This window comes from Homarus americanus, unplaced genomic scaffold (genome assembly GCF_018991925.1).
Source record: "Homarus americanus isolate GMGI-L3 unplaced genomic scaffold, GMGI_Hamer_2.0 scaffold28, whole genome shotgun sequence".
NCBI classification, from domain to species: Eukaryota; Metazoa; Arthropoda; class Malacostraca; order Decapoda; family Nephropidae; genus Homarus; species Homarus americanus.
Genome location: NW_024742238.1, coordinates 7,638,365 through 7,660,092, shown reverse-complemented (window position 1 = coordinate 7,660,092; position 21,728 = coordinate 7,638,365). Strand labels below are relative to the sequence as shown.

General features: G+C 48.6%; 1 protein-coding gene across 1 annotated transcript in view; it reads right to left on the bottom strand.

The window, feature by feature from the left end:
• Positions 1–9,582: 9,582 nt before the first annotated feature.
• LOC121876575 (cell surface glycoprotein 1-like) overlaps positions 9,583–21,728 on the bottom strand; it is a gene marked incomplete at its 3' end in the record, with an annotated part of 39,798 nt that continues 27,652 nt past the window's right edge. Inside the window, exons 5-7 of the mRNA XM_042381778.1 lie at positions 12,938–13,355; positions 11,570–11,949; positions 9,583–9,621 (exon numbers count right to left, since the gene is read on the bottom strand). Coding sequence (XP_042237712.1) covers positions 9,583–9,621; positions 11,570–11,949; positions 12,938–13,355 — 837 coding nt within the window. The remainder of the gene's footprint in view (positions 9,622–11,569; positions 11,950–12,937; positions 13,356–21,728) is intronic.

Genomic DNA, 21,728 nt, shown 5'->3' with positions numbered 1-21,728 from the left:
CTTGGACTTGTATAGACGTCTCCCGCCCCTTCCCTCTCTCTTCCTACACCTGACCCCTTTCTCTCCCACCCCGAGTCACAGTCCAAACTCCCTTGAAGTTCCTGAGACTCTTCTTAACCCATTCAGAACCTCTTCTCGATCCCCCCCTCTTCCTCCTTGATCTTCCTTATATTTCTCTGGATCCTAGTATGCTCCTTCCTCCTCCTCCTCCTGCTGCTGCCGCTCGTAAAACCTTCTTAACCTACCGTAAACCTTCTCCTGCAAGATACTACAGGTTTATATTGACCTTCCTGGAGGCTCTGAGACTCAGTTAGTGTCTTAGTTTTTACAGAGGAACTTTTTTTCTTTAGGACTCTGTGGATCTTCCCTAGACTCGTTTAAGTTTTTTACGCTGTCTTGGAAAAACTCCGGATTCTTTTAGACATGTTAAGACACGCTGGGATGTACTACCTTCTGCCTCCTGGAACGCCTAAAGACACATTGGGGGATTATTATGTAGAGAATTTCTTTAGTACTCTGGCTCCTGGGTCCTTCTCAGCGCCTTTTGCCAATCTTTGATCCTATTAAGACAGGTGTACGGTCGTCAACTCCTTGTACAACATTGAGTTAATGTTTGACTCTCACTATTGTTTAGTTTGTCCCGGAACCTCGTCATTTTCTACTTCCTGGTCAAATGGTCTCAGTCCTAACTCAACCTTGCCTATCCTATCCAAACTTAATCTAACCTAACTTAAGCTTACCAGCCCGAGTTGAATTTAGTCTATTCCAACCTTGCTTATTCTAACCCAACCTCCACAGCTCCTTCCAAGACCTAACCTAACCGAACCGAACCAAACCTAACATTCTTCCTAGAGGACCTACGTTCCCTTGTACTCCCCTTGACCTGCTCTCATGTTCCTCCTACCCTTTAGAGCGCTGGGGCTCCCCTCAGCTGAATAAAATATTCTGACGTTTGCCAGAACAAAATACCTAAGGGATATTTTGCCTTTTAAAGGGTTAAGAACACCTTTTGGACCCCTTTCTGCCCTTATCCCCCTGACGTGCCCTCATCGTTCCCCCTACCATTAAAGACACCCCCTTGCACCCCTTACCTCCATTACCCCCCCCCAATAGTCCCCTTTACCTGCTCTCATCGCCCCCTACCATTAAAGACACTCTTCCACCCCTTACCGCTCTAGTCTCCCTAATAGTCCCCTGGCTCCACTCCACCTCATCGCCCCCTAGCGTGGTGACTTCAGGGCCACTTAGGGCAACCTCGGGCGGCCCTGGACGTGGCTGCGACAATCAGTCAAAAATTCAATAAGGCGACAAGAGGAGGTCTGGGGGAGGCTCTGATGGATTGTGGTGGTGATGGAGGCGTGCTGCTGGTGACGCCCACGTCCACACGCTCGCACCTACACGCCCACTCAGATATATTTATGCCCAGACGCTCACAATGATATATCTATAACCACGCCCGCGTGCGCAACATTATATTTATATAGCCGACGATATGTATATAATTCGCACAAACATACATGCATGTGTGTGTGTGTATGTGTGTGTGTGTGTGTGTGTGTGTGTGTGTGTGTGTGTGTGTGTGTGTGTGTGTGTGTGTGTGTGTGTGTGTGTGTGAGGGGACGTCCCTCTGGGTCAGGTGAGTGTAGGAGGGTGGAAGGAGACGCAGATCAAAGGGAAGGGAAGGAGAGGAAAGGGAATACGGTATAAGCGAAGGAAGGGAATAAGGAGGAGGGGAGAATGAAGAAGGGAGGAAGAGGAGAGGAACATTTGCCGGAGTCTCTCAGTGAGGCAGTTGTCTCACAGTGAGGCAGTTGTCTCTCAGTAAGGCAAGAGTTTCTCAGTGAGGCAGTTGTCTCACAGTGAGGCAGTTGTCTCTCAGTAAGGCAAGAGTTTCTCAGTGAGGCAGTTGTCTCACAGTGAGGCAGTTGTCTCTCAGTGAGGCAGGTGTCTCTTAGTGAGGCAGTTGTCTCTCAATGAGGCAGGTGTCTCTCAGTGAGGCAGGTGTCTCTCAGTGAGGCAGTTGTCTCTCAGTGAGGCAGGTGTCTCTCAGTGAGGCAGGTGTCTCTCAGTGAGGCAGGTGTCTCTCAGTGAGTCTCAGTGAGGCAGTTGTCTCTCAGTGTCTCACAGTGAGGCAGGTGTCTCTCAGTGAGGCAGGAGTCTCAGTGAGGCAGTTGTCTCTCAGTGAGGCAGGTGTCTCACAGTGAGGCAGGTGTCTCAGTGAGGCAGGTGTCTCTCAGTGAGGCAGTTGTCTCTCAGTGAGGCAGGAGTCTCTCAGTGAGGCAGTTGTCTCAGTGAGGCAGGAGTGTCTCAGTGAGGCAGGTGAGTGAGGCAGGTGAGGCAGGAGTGTCTCAGTGAGGCAGGTGTCTCTCAGTGAGGCAGGTGTCTCTCAGTGAGGCAGGTGTCTCAGTGAGGCAGTTGTCTCTCAGTGAGGCAGGTGTCTCAGTGAGGCAGGTGTCTCTCAGTGAGGCAGGTGTCTCTCAGTGAGGCAGGTGTCTCTCAGTGTGTCTCAGTGAGGCAGTGAGGAGTCTCAGTGAGTTGTCTCTCAGTGAGGCAGGAGTGTCTCTCAGTGAGTGAGGCAGTTGTCTCTCAGTGAGGCAGGAGTGTCTCAGTGAGGCAGGTGTCTCTCAGTGAGGCAGGTGTCTCTCAGTGAGGCAGTGTCTCAGTGAGGCAGTTGTCTCAGTGAGGCAGGTGTCTCAGTCAGGTCAGTTGTCTCTCAGTGAGGCAGGTGTCTCAGTGAGGCAGGTGAGGCAGGTGTCTCAGTGAGGCAGGTGTCTCTCAGTGAGGCAGGTGTCTCTCAGTGGTGTCTCTCAGTGAGGCAGGTGTCTCTCAGTGAGGCAGGTGTCTCTCAGTGAGGCAGGTGTCTCAGTGAGGCAGTTGTCTCTCAGTGAGGCAGGTGTCTCTCAGTGAGGCAGGTGTCTCTCAGTGAGGCAGGTGTCTCAGTGAGGCAGGTGTCTCAGAGAGGGAGGTGTCTCTCAGTGAGGCAGTTGTCTCTCAGTGAGGCAGGAGTGTCTCAGTGAGGCAGGTGTCTCTCAGTGAGGCAGGTGCTTCTCAGTGAGGCAGGTGTCTCAGTGAGGCAGGTGTCTCTCAGTGAGGCAGGTGTCTCAGTGAGGCAGTTGTCTCAGTGAGGCAGGTGTCTCAGTGAGGCAGGTGGTCTCTCAGTGAGGCAGGTGTCTCTCAGTGAGGCAGGTGTCTCAGTGAGGCAGGTGTGTCTCAGTGAGGCAGGTGTCTCTCAGTGAGGCAGGTGTCTCTCAGTGAGGCAGGTGTCTCTCAGTGAGGCAGGTGTCTCAGTGAGGCAGTTGTCTCTCAGTGAGGCAGGTGTCTCTCAGTGAGGCAGGTGTCTCTCAGTGAGGCAGGTGTCTCAGTGAGGCAGGTGTCTCAGAGAGGGAGGTAGTAAGGGGTGCCGCCATTAAGGTGTCTCACCTGTGTAATGAATCATATAAGTTTGTAAGTGAGGATTACTGCTGACACTGTGGGCCCTTAGTGAGGGTGAGGAGGAGATGGTGGTGGAGAAGATGTTGGTGGTGGTGGAGAAGGTGCAGGAGGAGGAGGAGATGGTGGTGGAGAAGATGTTGGTGGTGGTGGAGAAGGTGCAGGAGGAGGAGAAGTTTTTGGTTGAAGAAGCGGTTCCTTGGATGGGTGTAACAGAGAGAGAATGATTGATCATGGCTGTGACTCCTCTGACAACCTGGTGATGAGTCTTACACACAAACACGCACACACACCTCCTACTCCTCCCTCACACAAACACCCTCCCTCCTTCTCCACACACATCCGTACTTCCCTACACAAACACTCCTTCTTTTCCACACAAACACATCCCTTCCCCATACAAACACCCCTCCTCCACTTCCCCCACACAAACACATCCTCCACCTCCCGCACCCCCGTCTTAACCATCTCCCATACAAAGCATTTCTCGCCCTCACATCAAGTCTGTTGATCAATCATGTTAATAAATCACTAGAGGGTGTCAGGCGTCAGTAGAGTGCTATACAGCCACTGGAAAATATGTTGTTGTTGTTGTTGTTGTTGTATAGATGTAAGTGTGTACCATGAGTTATGTCACGAAGGAGAAGGGATATATTTAGTGCCGATGTTTGTTTGTTTGTTTGTTTGTTTGTTTGTTTGTTTGTTTGTCTGTCTGTCTGGTAGTTTATGGGCGACCGGTGGTGTAATGATCAGCATGCTCGCCTCATAAGCGAGTGGATCCCGGTTCGATCCCCGGGCAGGGTGAAACTGTGGGTAAGTTTCTTTACGCCATTTGCCTCTGTCTACCCGCAGTAATTGGGAACCTGGATGTTAATCGACTTGCGGATCATGTTCCGGGGTAATGGTTAGCCAGTGCGGTTGGCGAGTTGTCCGGTCGTCTTGGACTGTTCCTTGACACTGGGTCATGCAGCTCGTTAACTCAGGGTGTGGTTGTTGTGTTGGCAACAGCTTCTACACCTTAAAAAAAATTCACGCCTAGGTGGCCCTTAAGCGGCCATCCTCGTTACAATAAGGCAACCATATATATAGTGTATATTTAGTACCAACGTTTGTTAGTTTGTGTTTGTATGTCTGACGCGTATCGTAATTTAATCACTATCTTAATTTAAATAAGTTAAAACAACAATACACGGTACAATAATAGGGTATAACTGGCCTTTAAACCTCAAAATATAACATTCTTTAGTTACAATTACGTTGATACATAATAATTACCCTTTAGTCTGAATGGGAAGTCACCCATTTCGTCCCTTTAACCATTCTCATCAAAAAAAAATCACGTTCTGTTGTTGTTTACTTTACAAAACATTCACTATGTACACTAAAATAATAAAGTAATCAAACCTGGTATTGGTGGTGTAGCTGTGCTCAAGTGGTCGTAGTAACGCGATAATAATCTCACTTTCTCAACACAATCTCAAACACCTCGACCATTGTTGACATTAACGTTAAGACTTCAGCCACATTTCCACACACAGTCTGGAAAATAAATACTTATCCTCATTGCTAAAATATCGAGTTCTCATAAAAAAAAATTGAGACAGAAACATCTTATAAATTGATGTATTTAATAGAATTGTGTACCAAAATATAATTGTAAAACGCTTTGAAAAAAATGGAAATCCTTGGAGTGGTTAATAATGTGTACCTGCAAGAGCCATTATTGTTAAATATATAATTCTAATTAATATACTCACATAAAATTAGTAATATACTTCTATCTAAATATAGGAAAACAAGAATACGAATTTTAATCTTAAATTATTAAAAACAAGTATATTCTAATTATTTACATGTTGGTCTTGTTACTCTCAGGCGACGTCTGTTAACCCAGCCAGGATATTTTTCTTTCCCGTTTGCCTCAGTGGTCATACCGTTCATCACCTCCGTTGTCTGATGCCGACCTTTTCCGTTTAACCGGCTCTGTTGCCCGTTGGCTGCTCCCCTCCGTTTATCAAGCTCTATCTTCTATTACTGTTATTGCTATTTGACCATTTTCTCGTTCGCCTGGCACGGCAGATTTTGGCTCCTTGCCCAAAGACTCCCACACTTACACACACACACACACTCACCACAGTCAACGTACACGACCAGAAACGCACACAATATCCTTCACATTAGTACACACATATACAAAAATACATACACACTTAGTAAATATATGTTAAAAGCAATTTAAATGCAGTATGATGTGTATACGACAGCATGTCCTTTAGCGAAATTTATTTTGTATTAAAAAAAAAACGTACATAATTCTCTATAGACGACCTCGCCCATGGCCATAAACGTTAGATAGTCAATAAACGTATATCTAGGACACGTATATGCCCATGACCGCTCAGAAAAACGTCCTCAATACTGTAATTATGTAATGGTTTGGCGACTACTGGTAACGTTTATCATATCTGGTGAACGTTGGCAACACTCGCCCAGGAGAGATAAGTGTTGCCAATCGCTAGAAGGATTTTAGCCGCTGGGAGGCGACTATAAAGATGGGAATCTGGGAATTACGGGAATGGGAACATTTAGCAAAGTAGGGTATTCGAAGGCCAAGTAAATGGTGCGTAAAGCGAATGTAACTCTTCCCGCTTAAAGAGAATATATGTAAAATTTATTTATATGTTTATTTACCGAGCGACATGTTGTGTTGTGCAAGGAGTTTATTTATGTTTATATTATTGTGAGTTTTGGCGGATATAAAGATTTTGTTAACCTTTATTCTCTCTCTTATATATATATAAAAGTCCATTAATCAAGGACATACTTTAATAAAACACAACTCACACACATATGACTCCACACACAATATATACACCAAAATAACAGTTTTCAATTAAGCTCCACTCACACTGCATTGCACACACGAGTTTGCAATGGCACGGTTGCAGATATGGGCTGACACGGGCCGGACATGTGGGCGTGGGGGGGTAAGGGACCGCCCTCTCACACCATATTAAGGCCACCATTGTTCATCACTGTTCACCATTATTCTCCCTCCACTGTTCACCATTGTTGTGAACTGTACACAATTGTCCTCCAGTCATTGTTCAACCTGGCTCATGTTTACGTTCTTCTGTTCACTGGACGGCCGATGGTTCATTGGCTGACACTCTGATGTCAGCAGCGGAGGTGAACAGTGGCTGACGTTTCGTTGTTTAATGGATAAGTGGGTGGGGTGACAGTGAGTGGCAATGGGTAGCCGTGGGTGACAGAGGGTGGTCGTCGGGTGGCAGGGTGGTGGTTGGGACATAGGGTGGCCGGGCTGGTGGAGGGTGGGGTGACAGTGAGTGGCAATGGGTGACCGTGGGTGACAGAGGGTGGTCGTCGTGGGTGGCAGTGGGTGGTAATGGGTGGCCGTGGGTGACAGAGGGTGGCCGTCGTGGGCTGGTTGGGGGTGGCAGTGGGTGAGGTGATAACAGTGGGTGTGAGTGGGCGGGGTGGCAGTGGGTGAGGTGATAACAGTGGGTGTGAGTGGGTGGAGTGGCAGTGGGTGGCGTGATAACAGTGGGTGTGAGTGGGTGGAGTGGCAGTGGGTGGCGTGATAACAGTAGATGTGAGTGGGCGGGGCAGCGGTGGGTGGGATGACAGTGGATGACAGTAGGGCGGGGTGACACTGTTACCAGCTCCCCCATTGGTCCTCCCACCCACCAATCATATCACTGCTTATCTTTCTTCCACTAGTTTGACTTGTCACCGCCCCTCCCTATCCACTCCTCTCCCCCTCTCTCTCCTCTCCCCTCTCCCTCCTTCCTCTCTCTCCCCATCATGCGCCATTTCTCCATCCCACTGAACCACGAACCCGAACCCTCCATCCTACTGAACTACGAACCTGAATTCTCCATCCCACTGAACCACGAACCCGGAACCTCCATCCCACTGAACTACGAACCGAACCTCCCATTGAACCACGAACCCTGAACCCTCCCACTGAAACACGAACCAATAGAACCCTCCATCCCACTGTACCACGAACCAGTGTGATCAGATGGCCAGGTAGTCAGGTGGCCATGTAGTGTGGTGGCCAGGTAGGGTTTAGATAGTGGATAGGCCAATTTAGAGAGAATCAAGTCATTTATGTTTTCAATATCGGCTCACGGTTTGGCGGCCGATGTATATATATATATTTTTTTTTATATATATATACGCACGTTGTCCCTATACTGTGGTGATGATATATTGGCGATCGGAACTACTATTTCGCGGTATTATTTTGGCGATCGTAGATACTAGTTAGCGGTGTTATGTTGGCGATCGTAGGTTATAGTTAGCGGTGTTGTTGGCGATCGTAGTACTAGTTAGCGGTGTTTTTGGTCGATCGTAGGTACTAGTTAGCGGTGTTATGTTGGCGATCGTAGGTTACTAGTTAGCGGTGTTATGTTGGCGATCGTAGGTTACTAGTTAGCGGTGTTATGTTGGCGATTGAAGGTACTAGTTGGCGATATTGGCGAACCGTAGCCCCTATCTGACAGCGATATATTCAATAGTCATTAACCCTAAATATACACCAAAATGTTTAGGTTGGTATCCCTTATATGCGTGTCCTACTGTGTGGGGGGGTACAAGAGGGGAGGGAGGGAAGAGGAGGAAGAGAGAGGAGGAGGGGGAGGAAGACAGGAAGTCGAGGAGACAACCTGAGATAAGGAAGGGGAGTGTAGGTGAGGGCTAAGGGGTAGGGGGTAATGATGGGGGGAAAGAGTTTCGGAGCCCCCCCTCACTCTTCTCTCTCTCGCTTTACTTCTACTACCCCTCTTCCCCACCCTTTAGACAACCCGATGAGAGAGAGAGAGAGAGAGAGAGAGAGAGAGAGAGAGAGAGAGAGAGAGAGAGAGAGAGAGAGAGAGAGAGAGAGAGAGAGAGAGAGAGAGACCCTCCTTCCTCCCCCTTCACCCTTATCAAAAAACGCTACGGAGGGGAGAAAGTTGTTCCCCTTTCCTCCCACCAGCATCCGGGGAAAGAGAAGGGAGAGGGGAGAAGAGGGAGGAAGAGGGAAAGCAGGAGGGAGAAGAGAAGAGGGAGGGTTGGGAGGAACAGACGGAGGTAAAGGAGAGAAGGATGGATAATGACGAAAAAGGGAGGCAGGTAATGAAGGAAGAGAAGGAGGAAATGGAGGGAGAGAATATAATAGATGGAAGGAGAGACGAAGGAGAGATGGAGAGAGAAAGAGAGAAGGAGAGAGAGAGAGAGAGAGAGAGAGAGAGAGAGAGAGAGAGAGAGAGAGACGAAGGTAATGGGAGGGGAGGTAGGGGACTGAGGGAGGTAGGGGAGGGAGGAAGGAGGGAAGGTAGGGAGGTAGGGAGGCAGGGAGGTAGGGGCTGAGGAGGTAGGGAGGGGGGCTGAGGAAGGTAGGGAGGCAGGAGGTAGGGACTGAGGGAGGGGAGGTAAGGAGGGAGGGGAGGTAGGGGCTGAGGAAGGTAGGGGAGGCAGGGAGGGGGGACTGGAGGGAGGTAGGGGAGAGAGGCAGGGAGGTAGGGGCTGAGGAAGGTAGGGAGGTAGGGAGGTAGGGGAACTGAGGAGTGGAGGTAGGGGGAGGTAGGGATGGAGGGGGTAGGGGAGAGGAGGAGAGGGAGGGAGGGAGGTAGGGAGGTAGGGACTGAGGAAGGAGGGAGGTAGGGAGCAGGAGGTAGGGGCCAGGGGAGGTAGGGAGGTAGGGAGGCAGGGGTGGGGCTGAGGAAGGTAGGGAGGTAGGGGAGGTAGGGGACTGAGGAAGGTAGGGGACAGGGAGGGGGAGGTAGGGGACTGAGGGGAGGTAGGGAGGTAGGGAAGGGGACTGAGGAAGGTAGGGAGGCAGGGGAGGTAGGGGACGAGGAGGCAGGGAGGGGAGGCAGGAGGGGACTGAGGGAGGGGGGGAGGTGGGGGCGTAGGGACAAGGAGGGAGGGGAGGTGGGAGGGAGGCAGGTAGGGAGGTAGGGGACTGAGGAAGGTAGGGAGGGGAGGGAGGACGGAGGAAGGTAGAGGTAGGGAGAGGGAGAAGGTAGGGAGGTAGGGAGGTAGGGGGTAGGGACTGGAGGTGGGGAGGTAGGGAGGCAGGGAGGTAGGGACTGAGGAAGGTAGGGGAGGTAGGGAGGTAGGGACTGAGGAAGTGAGGGAGGGAGGGGTGGGGGGAGAGGAAGGTAGGGGAGGGGAGGTAGGGACTGGAGGAAGGTAGGGGAGGTAGGGAGCAGGGGAGAGGAGGGGAGGTGGGGGAGGCAGGGGACGAGGGAGGTAGGGAGGTAGGGAGGTGGGGGGACTGGAGGAAGGTAGGGAGGCAGGGAGGTAGGGGACTGGAGGAAGGGGAGGCAGGGAGGTAGGGACTGAGGAAGGTAGGGGAGGAGGTAGGGGAGGAGGGAGGAGGGGAGGTAGGGGAGGTGGGGACTGAGGGAAGGTAGGGGAGGCAGGGAGGTAGGGGACTGAGGGAGTGTAGGGAGGTAGGGAGAGGGAGGTAGGGACTGGGAGGAGGTAGGGAGGTAGGGGAGGTGGGGGGACTGAGGAAGGTAGGGAGGTAGGGAGGTAGGGGACTGAGGGAGGTAGGGAGTAGGGAGGCAGGGAGGTAGGGACTGAGGGAGGTGTAGGGAGGCAGGAGGTAGGGGACCAGAGGAAGGTAGGGAGGTAGGGGAGGTAGGGGCTGGAGGAAGGTAGGGGAGGGGGAGGTAGGGACTGAGGAAGGTAGGGGAGGTAGGGGAGGTAGGGACTGAGGGAGGTAGGGAGGTGGGGAGGTGGGGACTGAGGGAAGGTAGGGGAGGAGGGGAGGTAGGGGACTGGGAGGGGAGGCAGGAGGTAGGGGAGGCAGGAGGTAGGGGCTAAGGAAGGTAGGGAGGTAGGAGGTAGGGGACTGAGGAAGGGGAGTAGGGGAGGCAGGGAGGTAGGGGACTGAGGGAGGTGGGGAGGTAGGGGAGGTAGGGACTGAGGAAGGTAGGGGAGGTAGGGAGGCAGGGAGGTAGGGACTGAGGGAGGTAGGGAGGTAGGGGAGCAGGGAGGTAGGGGACTAGGGAGGTAGGGAGGTAGGGAGGCAGGGAGGTAGGGAGGTAGGGTGAGGAGGGGGGAGGTAGGGACTGAGGGGAAGGTAGGGCAGGGGAGGCAGGGAGGTAGGGACTGAGGGAGGTAGGGAGGTAGGGAGGTAGGGGCTGAGGAAGGTAGGAGGCAGGGAGGGATGAGGAGGTAGGGAGGTAGGGGTGGAAGGTAGGGAGGGACTGGGAGGGAGGTAGGGGACGAGGAGGTAGGGAGGCAGGGGAGGAGGAGGTAGGGGACTGGGAGGGGAGGCTGGGAGGTGGGGAGGTAGGGGAAGGAAGGAAGGGGAGGTAGGGGAGGTAGGGGAGGGGAGGTAGGGAGGTAGGGAGGTAGGGACTGAGGGAGGGGGAGTAGGGGAGGTAGGGGGCGAGGGGAGGTAGGGGACTGAGGGGAGGTAGGGAGGTAGGGGAGGTAGGGAGGTGCAGGGGAGGTAGGGGCTGAGAAGGTAGGAGGTAGGGGAGGCAGGGGAGGTGGGACAGGAGGGAGGTAGGGAGGTAGGGGGAGGTGGGGAGGTAGGGAGGTAGGGAGGTAGGGGCTGAGGAGGTAGGGGAGGTAGGGACGAGGAAGGTAGGGAGGTAGGGGAGGCAGGGAGGTAGGGAATTGGGAGGGAGGTAGGGAGGTAGGGAGTAGGGGCTGAGGAAGGTAGGGGAGGCAGGGAGGTAGGGACTGAGGGAGGTAGGGGAGGTAGGGGCTGAGGAAGGTAGGGAGGTAGACGGAGGGAGGTAGGGGACTGAGGGAGGTAGGGAGGTAGGGGAGGTAGGGGAGGTAGGGGAGGTAGGGACTGAGGGAGGTCGGGAGGTAGGGAGGTAGGGAAGGAAGGAAGGAGGGGAGGTAGGGTAGGGGCTGAGGGAGGTAGGGGAGGTGGAGGGGACTGAGGGAGTGTAGGGAGTAGGGAGGTAGGGGCTGAGGGAGGTAGGGACTGAGGGAGGTAGGGAGGTAGGGAAGGAGGGCGGAAGACACCAGGATGAATGGGCCAAGTTTCTCTACCTGGCGGACACTCCGGCTGATAAATTAGTCCCGATTTACCTCATAACGACCTGAATTCCACGACTAGACGAGGATTGTTGGTGATTTATCTCAAACCTCCAATTCATGCCTCTGGGGGTCTTGGTGGAGTTCCTGGGGGGTCCTGGGGGAGTTCTTGGGGGTCCTGAGGAGTTCTGGGGGTCTTGGGGAGTTCTGGGATCCTGGGGGAGTTCAGAGTCTTGGGGAGTTCTGGAGTCAGAGTTCTGAGGGTCTTGGGGGAGTCTGGGGGTCTTGGGGAGTTCTGGGGTTCCTGGGAGAGTTTGGGGGTCCTGGGGGAGTTCTGGGGGTCTGGGGAGTCTGGGGGGTCCTTGGGGAGTTCTGAGGGTCCTGGGGGAGTTCCTGAGGGGTCCTGGAGAGTCTCTGAGGGTCCTGGGGGAGTTCTGGGGTCCCTGGGAGAGTTCTGAGGGTCCTGGGGAGATTCCCCAGGGTCCTGGGAGAGTTCTGGGGTCCCTGGGAGAGTTCTGAGGGTCCTGGGGGAGTTCTAAGGGTCCTGGGGAGTTCTGAGGGTCCTGGGGGAGTTCTGAGGGGTCCTGGGGAGTTCTGAGGGTCCTGGGAGAGTTCTGAGGGGTCCTGGGGAGAGTTCTAAGGGTCCTGGGGGAGTTCTAAGGGGTCCTGGGAGAGTTCTGAGGGGTCCTGGGAGTTCTGAGGGGTCCTGGGAGAGTTCTTGAGGGTCCTCGGAGAGTTCTGAGGGTCCTGGGAGAGTTCTGAGGGTCCTGGGAGAGTTCTGAGGGTCCTGGGAGAGTTCTAAGGGGTCCTGGGGTTCTGAGGGGTCCTGGGAGAGTTCTGAGGGGTCCTGGGAGAGTTCTCTGAGGGGTCCTGGGGAGTTCTGAGGGGTCCTGGAGAGTTCCTAAGGGGTCCTCGGAGAGTTCTGAGGGTTCCTGGGGAGTTCTGAGGGTCCTGGGAGTTCTGAGGGGTCCTGGAGAGTTCTAAGGGGTCCTGGGAGAGTTCTAAGGGTCCTGGGAGAGTTCTAAGGGTCCTGGGGAGTTCTGGAGGGTCCTGGGAGAGTTCTAAGGGTCCTGGGAGAGTTCTGAGGGGTCCTTGGGGAGTTCTCTGAGGGTCCTGGGGAGTTCTGAGGGTCCTGGGGAGTTCTAAGGGTCCTGGGGGAGTTCTGAGGGTCCTGGGGAGAGTCTCTAAGGGGTCCTGGGAGAGTTCTGAGGGTCCTGGGGAGAGTTCTGAGGGGTCCTGGGGAGTTCTGAGGGTCCTGGGGAGTTTGAGGTCCTGGGAGTTCTAAGGGGCCCTGGGGGAGTTCTAAGGGGTCCTGGGGAGTTCTGAGGGGGTCCTGGGAGAGTTCTGTGGGGTCCTGGGGGAGTTCTGAGGGTCCCGGGAGAGTTCTGAGGGTCCTGGGGGAGTTCTAAGGGGTCCTGGGAGAGTTCTGAGGGGTCCTGGGGAGTTCTGAGGGGTCCTGGGGGAGTTCTGAGGGGTCCTTGAGAGTTCTAACCTGGGAGAGTTCTGAGGGTCCTGGGGGAGTTCTGAGGGTCCTGGGGAGTTCTGAGGGTCAGGGAGAGTTCTAAGGGGTCCTGGGAGAGTTCTAAGGGGTCCTGGGGAGTTCTGAGGGTCCTGGGAGAGTTCTCAAGGATCCCTGGGAGAGTTTCAAGGGGTCCTGGGAGAGTTCTGAGGGGTCCTGGGGGAGTTCTGAGGGTCCTGGGGGAGTTCTGAGGGGTCCTGGAGAGTTCTAAGGGGTCCGGAGAGTTCCAAGGGTCCTGGGGAGTTCTGAGGGGTCCTGGGAGAGCTCCCAAGGGGTCCCAGGAGAGTTCTAAGGGGTCCTGGGAGAGTTCTGAGGGGTCCTGGGAGAGTTCCTGAGGGGTCCTGGGGGAGTTCTGAGGATCCTGGGGGAGTTCTGAGGGGTCCTGGGAGTTCTAAGGGTCCTGGGGAGTTCTGAGGGGTCCTGGGGAGTTCTAAGGGTCCTGGAGGAGCTCTGAGGGGTCCTGGGGAGTTCTAAGGGTCCTGGGGGAGTTCTTGAGGGGTCCTGGGGAGTTCTGAGGGGTCCCTGGGGAGTTCTGGAGAAGTTCTAAGAGGTCCTGGGCTGTCCTGGGGGAGCCTGGGGGTTCCTGTCTTGGGGGGGTTTGGTGTCCTAGGAGAGTTCTGGGGGTTCTGCGGTATCTTATGAAGAGGTCCTGGGGAAAATCCTAGAGGTCCTACACTAAATAATAACCTGAGTACATAAGGAGTCATCATATCAGGCACTGTACTCGACCACCTCCCCTTCCTCAACTGTAACCTTTGGTACCCATTCACAGGTGGGTGGACAAGGGGAGCCCCCAGTGAGAAACAGAGACGCTTAGAATTGGATGGCAGCCCTGTTATCCACTCGACCACCGCACCCTTATATACACCGAGCTAAAATTCAGTAAAAAATAAAATATAAAATAAATATTTGTTTGTATGGATGCGAGGGTTGATATACCAATGAGAGATATAGACGACTAGATGACGTCATATAGCCTACAACCAATCAGCACACTCCAAACCCATAAAGGTGTGGGATTTACATTTTTTTTTTCAGTACCCGGTAGTTGCTTCATGTTGGCGCGGGGAAAAGTGAGATTTTAATTCATTTATGAACGCCATCTCGTGCCTCTGCCAAAACAATTTATGCTGATTACTCTAAACATGGACGATAATGTAGTTTTTAACCCTTTTAGCTTAATTTTATAGTATTATGTATATAGTATTATGTGAAGCCTTTTATCCTGCTGCCTCTTGTTATATTAAATGAGTTGACTTATGGTCCACTACACCAAACTAACGAGCGCCAAAACCTGTGTGTTTATTTATTTTAGACAGACAGACAGACGAATAGACAGATAGATAGATAGATAGATACTACTAATCATTATAATAGCAATAATAATAACAATAAAAACAACAACGATAATAATAATAATAATAATAATAATAATAATAATAATAATAATAATAATAATAATAATAATAAAAACAACATCGATAATAATAATAATAATAATAATGATAATAATAAACTTACGAAACAAATTATCCTGAAGACATCCAACCATGACGATATTTCAACTAATTAATTTACCTTAATAATTATCAATCATCTCTCGCCCCAGACCTGACGACTATTACTTCTTTGTGTTGCTGAAATAACAAAACGTAATTACTCGCCATGTTAATTATGTTGTGACGGCTAATTAGATCTGAAAATGACGTATTTGTGATTTGATATGGTAATTAGGCGTTTAGGAGATGGTGGTGGTGGTAGGGAGAGTGAACCCATCTACTGTGAATCCGGTGCCTGGGTTCGAATCCGGGGTTTGTGGTGTTGGTGGTTGGGTTCGAATCCGGGGTATGTGGTTTTTGGTGCCTGGGTTTGAATTCGGGGTTTGTGGTGTTGGTGGTTGGGTTCAGATCCGGGTATGTGGTTTTGGTGCCTGGGTTCGAATCCGGGAAGACAATAAATAAAATATACAACAAATAGGTAAAAGAAAAAAAAAGACACGACAAAATATACAAATAAAGAAAACTAAACAAATAAATAAATAAAAGATAACTCAGGAAAAACAATCCAAATACTGTAGACATATAAATAAAGGCAGCGTTAACAAGGTGGTTGATGTAACACGCCAGCTCTCAGGGACACATTTTTGGCGGGAGTGAGTGTTAATCGCCATGTTCCGTGTATCACTCCGCGGGGACGCATAACACCCACCCTCAAAAAGCCACTTGCGCTGGGGAAACGAGCGCCAGAACAAATTGTATTATGGCGGCTTGTGATGGGCAGCTCCCGCGGGGTAATGCAGTATATTTTTATTATTTTCTCCCTTTCCCGGCGGGTGTAAAGTATAAATATGCAGTATATATACCATAGGTAGAGTGTTGATGCTTGTTTTGGGTATTGTTTCTGCTTAGATTCTCAAAAGTTAGTATGACAAAATTTTCTCCTTTATAAAGATGTTAAATTGCATCTTTCTTTATCTTCTAATTAAAAATAATTCCCCAAAGAGTCGTAAGATAAATTTCCAACTAATAATACAATATTTATTTTATACAGACTACCATTCAGACAAAATATTACCAGGAATTCTCAGTAGATAACATATACTGATAATAATTAGATAAGAGGAAGTAAAAATAAGAAAATATTACTACCAGGCTCCACTACCACGTAATTTTCGTAATACTTTTGAGAATATTATAGTTTTTAGTTAATAAAGAGCTGCAAAAATATATATATGATAAAATTACAATTGTGTGTTATCCAGCCAGGCAGTTCATAGTTGGGTGGCCGGATATGTCGACCACGGCCGGTTTATACTGCTTAGATGTGATTAGGTTAGGTTAGGAGAGAGAGAGAGAGAGAAACCTCGTAGATATTATGACAAAATATAAATACACAGAACACCTGCCACACACACACACACACACACACACACACACACACACACACACACACACACACACTCTCTCAATCGGCAGCGGATGTGAAGCGTGAGGAAAGAAAAAAAAAATCTTACTCGGCACCTCCAGACATCGTGTTACCATCTCCGAATTTCTTTTTTCCCCCCTCCAGCAGTGAGTCAGTTAATGCAGATTCGATCAATTCAACGCAGTCGTCTTGGGAAGTGTTGACTCAAGCCTGGTCTTCCATCATCTTCCTCTTCCTCTTCCTCGGAACAAAGGCAGAAGAAACATATATATCGAATACAAAGTCGAAAAAAAAAACATCCACGAGTAAAACAAAACACAAAAGCTTTCTTGAGATTCATGAATGTGTTTGTTTGTTGGCGAAGGATAAGATCTAAGATTGGATTTTTCTTCTTTCTTTCTTTCTTTTTTAATTCACAGGAGGGAGATTTTTTACCTTCGTGAAGTTGGAATAGGATTAGTGAGATTACTCGGGGATCAGAGACTGTCTCAAGTTGCTATCTCGGTCTCTCAGTTGTTCGGATGCTGCGAGGCCAAATTCAGAAGAAATTATGTTGATTTCCATGGACGTGTTTTTTAAAAGAATGGATATAGACGAACACAGTCGGATTCACCCGTATATGTAAACAAAACATCGCGAACGGGAGTCGAATACTTAAAGTGTATGTACGAACGCTGACGGATTTACTCGGATATGTCAACAAAAACATAAGAACGACAAAACAAGTAAAAATACAAGAACATTAAAAAAATATCTTTGTGTATATAATTGTAAGCGTGTATAAAAACGCCGTCAGATTCATTCGGATATGTAAATAAACGCACAAAAATGACATAAATAAGAGTATATTAATCTATGATAAATAATTGTAAATACAAGAGTAAACACGAATACAAAGAGATTAACTCGCGTATGTAAACATGAACTGGGTACATAAGGAACTCTGTGTGTGTGTGTGTGTGTGTGTGTGTCGGGTCCTGGAAAAATATTTATATACACAGTTGTACACATGAGGCCCAGCTGATTCACTTGCAAAGACGTATTATGAGAAGCAGGAAGGCAGTGGTGCTTGGATACCGAAGAAAATCCCTTCAGATGTTTACGTACATACAAAGAAACCCGGATTTACTCGTGAACGTAAACAAACTCGAATGAATCAGGCAGTTGTTGTTGAAGTAATAGAGGAAGGAGCAACGCGGCTTATACGTCACAAGTTGGAAAACTCTATCGCCGCCATATTGAAGTGAAAAAAAATAGCTTACAGCGCTGGGAGGAGAGAGCAGTGTGTTGTGTTGTCATGAGTGTATGATGGTGCACACACACACACACACCTACCTACCCATGTACACATCTGCTGGAGGAAAGATAGTTGTTATGATTCCTGTACTGCACATGTCGCTAGTGTCGCCATAAGACGTCACAATATCTCTCATCACAACGAAAGGAGACATTGTGTTTCTTACTGCCTTCTCTCCCTCTCATGTTGTTTCTTGATTCTGAGAAATATCTTCGTGGACATTACCGGATTCACGAACACAAGCGGATCTTCTCACGAACGTCAACAGAGATACAAGAACGGCTGCCTAAACCCTTAATGGCCTCCCCCCCCTTCACTCTATTTCCTCCCTTCCTTCATTCTACTTCCTCCCTTCCTTCACTCTACTTCCTCCCTTCCTTCACTCTACTTCCTCCCTTCCTTCACTCTACTTCCTCCCTTCCTTCACTCTACTTCCTCCCTTCCTTCACTCCTTCCTCCTTCCTTCATTCTACTTCCTCCCTTCCTTCACTCTCTTCCTCCTTCCTTCACTCTCCCTCCCTCCCCCCATTCTATCTCTCATTTTCCTTTGCCTTCCTTCCTCACCGTCTCCTACCTTCCCTCCTTACCTTTCCTCTCCTCCCACTCTCCCTTTCTCTATCTCTCTCCCTGGGTGCCTATTCTCTCCCTCCCTCTCCCTCTTTCATCCACTGTTCCTTCCTCCCTGTCTCCCTTTATCTAATCGTCTATCCCTCCTCCCTCTCCTCTCCATCCTCTCACTCCCTCTCTCTTCCTCACCTTCCCCACTCTCTCTCTCCCTCTCCCCCCCTCTCTCCCCCTCCCTCCAAGACAGATGGCCGTAACCAACTGATCCATAACTCAGTAAAACCTATAAAATTTTATGGTTCACTGCTGTTCCCGCCCACGCCCACAGTAACGCCTTTATCCACGCCCACACTAACGCCTATATCACACCAACACCCTTATCCACGCCCACACTAACGCCTATATCCACGCCAACACTAACGCCTATATCACGCCCACAAACGCCTATAACCATGCCACATAACGCCTATATCCACGCCCACACTAACCCTTATCCACGCTCACACTAACGCCCATATCCACGCCCACACCCTCATCCACACACCCACACTAACGCCTATACCACGCCCACCTCTCATCCACACCCACACTAACGTATATCACGCCCACACTCTCATCCACGCTCACACTAACGCCTATATCCACGCCTACACCCTTATCCACGCCCATACTAACGCCTATAGCCACGCCCACATTCTCTAACCTAACATACAGACAGACAGGCAAAAGACAGTGACAGACAGACGTTAAGATAAACAGACAGACAGAAACAAGGGACAGAGAGGTAGACAGATAAACAGATAGAGGCGGAGAAACAGAAAGACAGATAGACAGACAGACAGACAGACAGAGGCAAGGGGCGGACCTCACCAATCAGAATTCAATTTTCCGCCCGGCTGCTTTGCTAGACGTCGCTGTCTCCCATAACACTCACGTTGACTAACACAGCACCAGCACAGCGGCAGAACAGCACCAGCACAGCGTCAGCACAGCACCAGCACAGCGTCAGCACAGCACCTGCACAGCGTCAGCACAGCACCAGCACAGCGGCAGCACAGCACCAGCACAGCGGCAGAACAGCACCTGCACAGCACCAGCACAGCACCTGAAGAGCAATAAAACAGCACCAACATTAATATTACGGCACAAACAGCAACATAATTACAGCACCAACGAAATTAGCACCAATACAGCAAATACATCAACACAGCAAATACATCAACACAGCAAGTACATCAACACAGCACCAACAGCATCAATACAGCAGCGTCAGTCTAAAGGTATTTGTTCAAAGCTAAAAGGATCAGTGATAAAAGCTATGTTGAGAAGGGCTGAACACTCACAGCTGGCTAGGTTAGGTGAGGTTATGTTATGTTAGATTAGGTTAAGTTATGTTATGCTATGTTACGTTATGTTAGCTTATGTTATGTTATGTTAGTTTAGGTCGACACAGCTACGCACTTCAACATTGTTATAGCGCGTAACAATGACTGACCCAGCTAACAGGTTATGAACTGTTAACAAAAGACTTAATGACGCGTAATTGCTTCCTGGTTTGTGTTTGTTAATGTTAAGTATTTTATTACACAAATCTATCGTTTTCATTTACAATTTAAAGTGAAACCTTTATTTAACCCTATGGAGATGTAAGTCCGTTATATCGAGGGTCCGTTAGATGTGAAATCTCCATCTAACGGAATATATGAAGAGATAAGTCCGTTATATGGAGGTTTCACTGTATACAGAATGTGTTACATTTTTCACGTCTCTTGTATACATATTTTTGTCATGTATACAGTATTTTCTTATGTTTTTTTTATAGTTGTTATCTCTTTTCCTTTATACATATACACACATAATACATATTTTATCACACCATTTTTAACTATTTTTATTCACTTTTCATTTTATATTAATTGATTAGTGATTTTCAAAGTACTGAGAACAGATAACGAACGAAATCATTTACAATTTACATCGATCGCATTTTCAGTTTTTACATCGTTTACATATAAATAATCACGTATATATATACTTATTCTATTTTTTTCAAATTTTCGTTCAATTCTCTCTAAAATACACATTGATTCGTGATTCTCAAAGTCGCTGATAATGGATGAAAAACGAACGAAATAACGAAATCGTCTAAAACACAACAAAACATTGGGAGAATCTAGAGAGCCACATCCCACTGAAAATAATCCAGGTCTGGCCGGAGTAAACACCAGCGGGGTATTTGTACCACTGAGACCAAACTATTGCAACTATTCCTGGGAACCCCGAGAGTTTCACATGGTTTGGTCGAGCTGCTTCCCGCGGTGTGTGTGTAGGAGGGAGGGAGAGAGAGAGAGAGAGAGATTGGGAATTGTACACAACTCGTCCCTGTATATAGTGACGGTTCAATACACACACACACACACACACAAACACAGAATAACCAAACACACGAGAGAAAAATAACCACAATGTAGACCAAGATAACCCCCCCCCCAAAAAAAAATAAAATAAAAATAAAATAAATAAATAGTTACGGACCAAAAACACAAACAAATACATATAAAAATAACCCGCCACCATCACGCCAAAAGATATCCAAACTCGCCAGGAAATAGCCAACATCAGGCCGAGATAGCCAATCAAACAGGCTGGAGAATTTACACAGTTCTTTCTCTCCGTGTCGGGGAGAGGTAAGGCAGTGACAAAGAGGTAGAGAAACAGTGAGCAACAGTGAAAATAACGTGTGAGTGAGGTGGAGAGAGGGAGTGGCATAAAAAAAAATAATATTAATAAATGGCACAGATATAAGGACAGACGGCTAATAAACTGATAAATGGTGATGTGATCAATTAATATAGCCAACGATGAGGCCAAAACTAGCCAAATGACAAACACTCGAGAAATATAGACAGACACGGGGATAACCAAATTACAAGCCATAAATAGCAAATAACACGATAATAGCCAAATATAAATCAACAAATAGAGAGTAATAGGGACGCAACTAGAAGCAGCAGATGAAACGAAAACCTACCAAACCAAACCTAACCTAAACTAACCAAGAAACTAAACCAAACCAAACCTAACCAAAACTAACCAAACCAAACTAAACCAAACCAAACCTAACCTAAACTAACCTGTCGCTGGAAAATATCACACGAGAAAATGGTGACAACTTTGTAAGGTTTTAACTACGAGAGGTGTGTTCTGGCCTGACTGCCCGCCCCGCCTCCCCCGACACCCGGTCCTTGTCAGAAAGATTCGTACGGTCAAAAAAAAAAATCCTTCGTATATGGAAAAGTGAGAATGTAACCTAACAGTCTGCCTTAACTTACGATATATATATAGATGGATTCTTAAAGGATTGTATGTTGAATTTTCCTCTTGAGATGTGAGAGTTTTTCGGTTTTATACCACGAAATAGATTCTGAAATGTTCGTATTTTTATTTTTCTCGTAAATGATGATATGACTCACTTAAGGTAGACCAAAATAATTAAAAACGAGAGCAAATAGTGCTAAGACAACACATTACACACCCTTATCAAGCCAACCAATAGAGGTTATAATACTTAAATACGTATATATATTCTTTATCATTTATCTAACTTTATTTTTTTATACAAGAAAATTTTATAAGTCATCGAGAATATTGACCTTAATAAAAATCTAAGACTGTTTTCCTTGCTCGTAAAATGATACATATTGATTTTTCCTCGCGTTTAATTATTGCTCTCCATGGTTCGTTAACTGTGTGACCTCCAGCGATCTCTAGCGACCTTCCAACGAATTCTAGTGACCTCCAGCAACCTCTAGCATTCCAACGTACCTAGTGACCTCAGCCTAGCGACCTTCAAATCAGCAACCTCTAGCGACCTTCCAACGTACTCTAGTGACCTCCAGCGATCTCTAGCGACCTTCCAACAATTCTAGTGACCTCCAGCAACCTCTAGCGACCTTCCAACGTACTCTAGTGACCTCC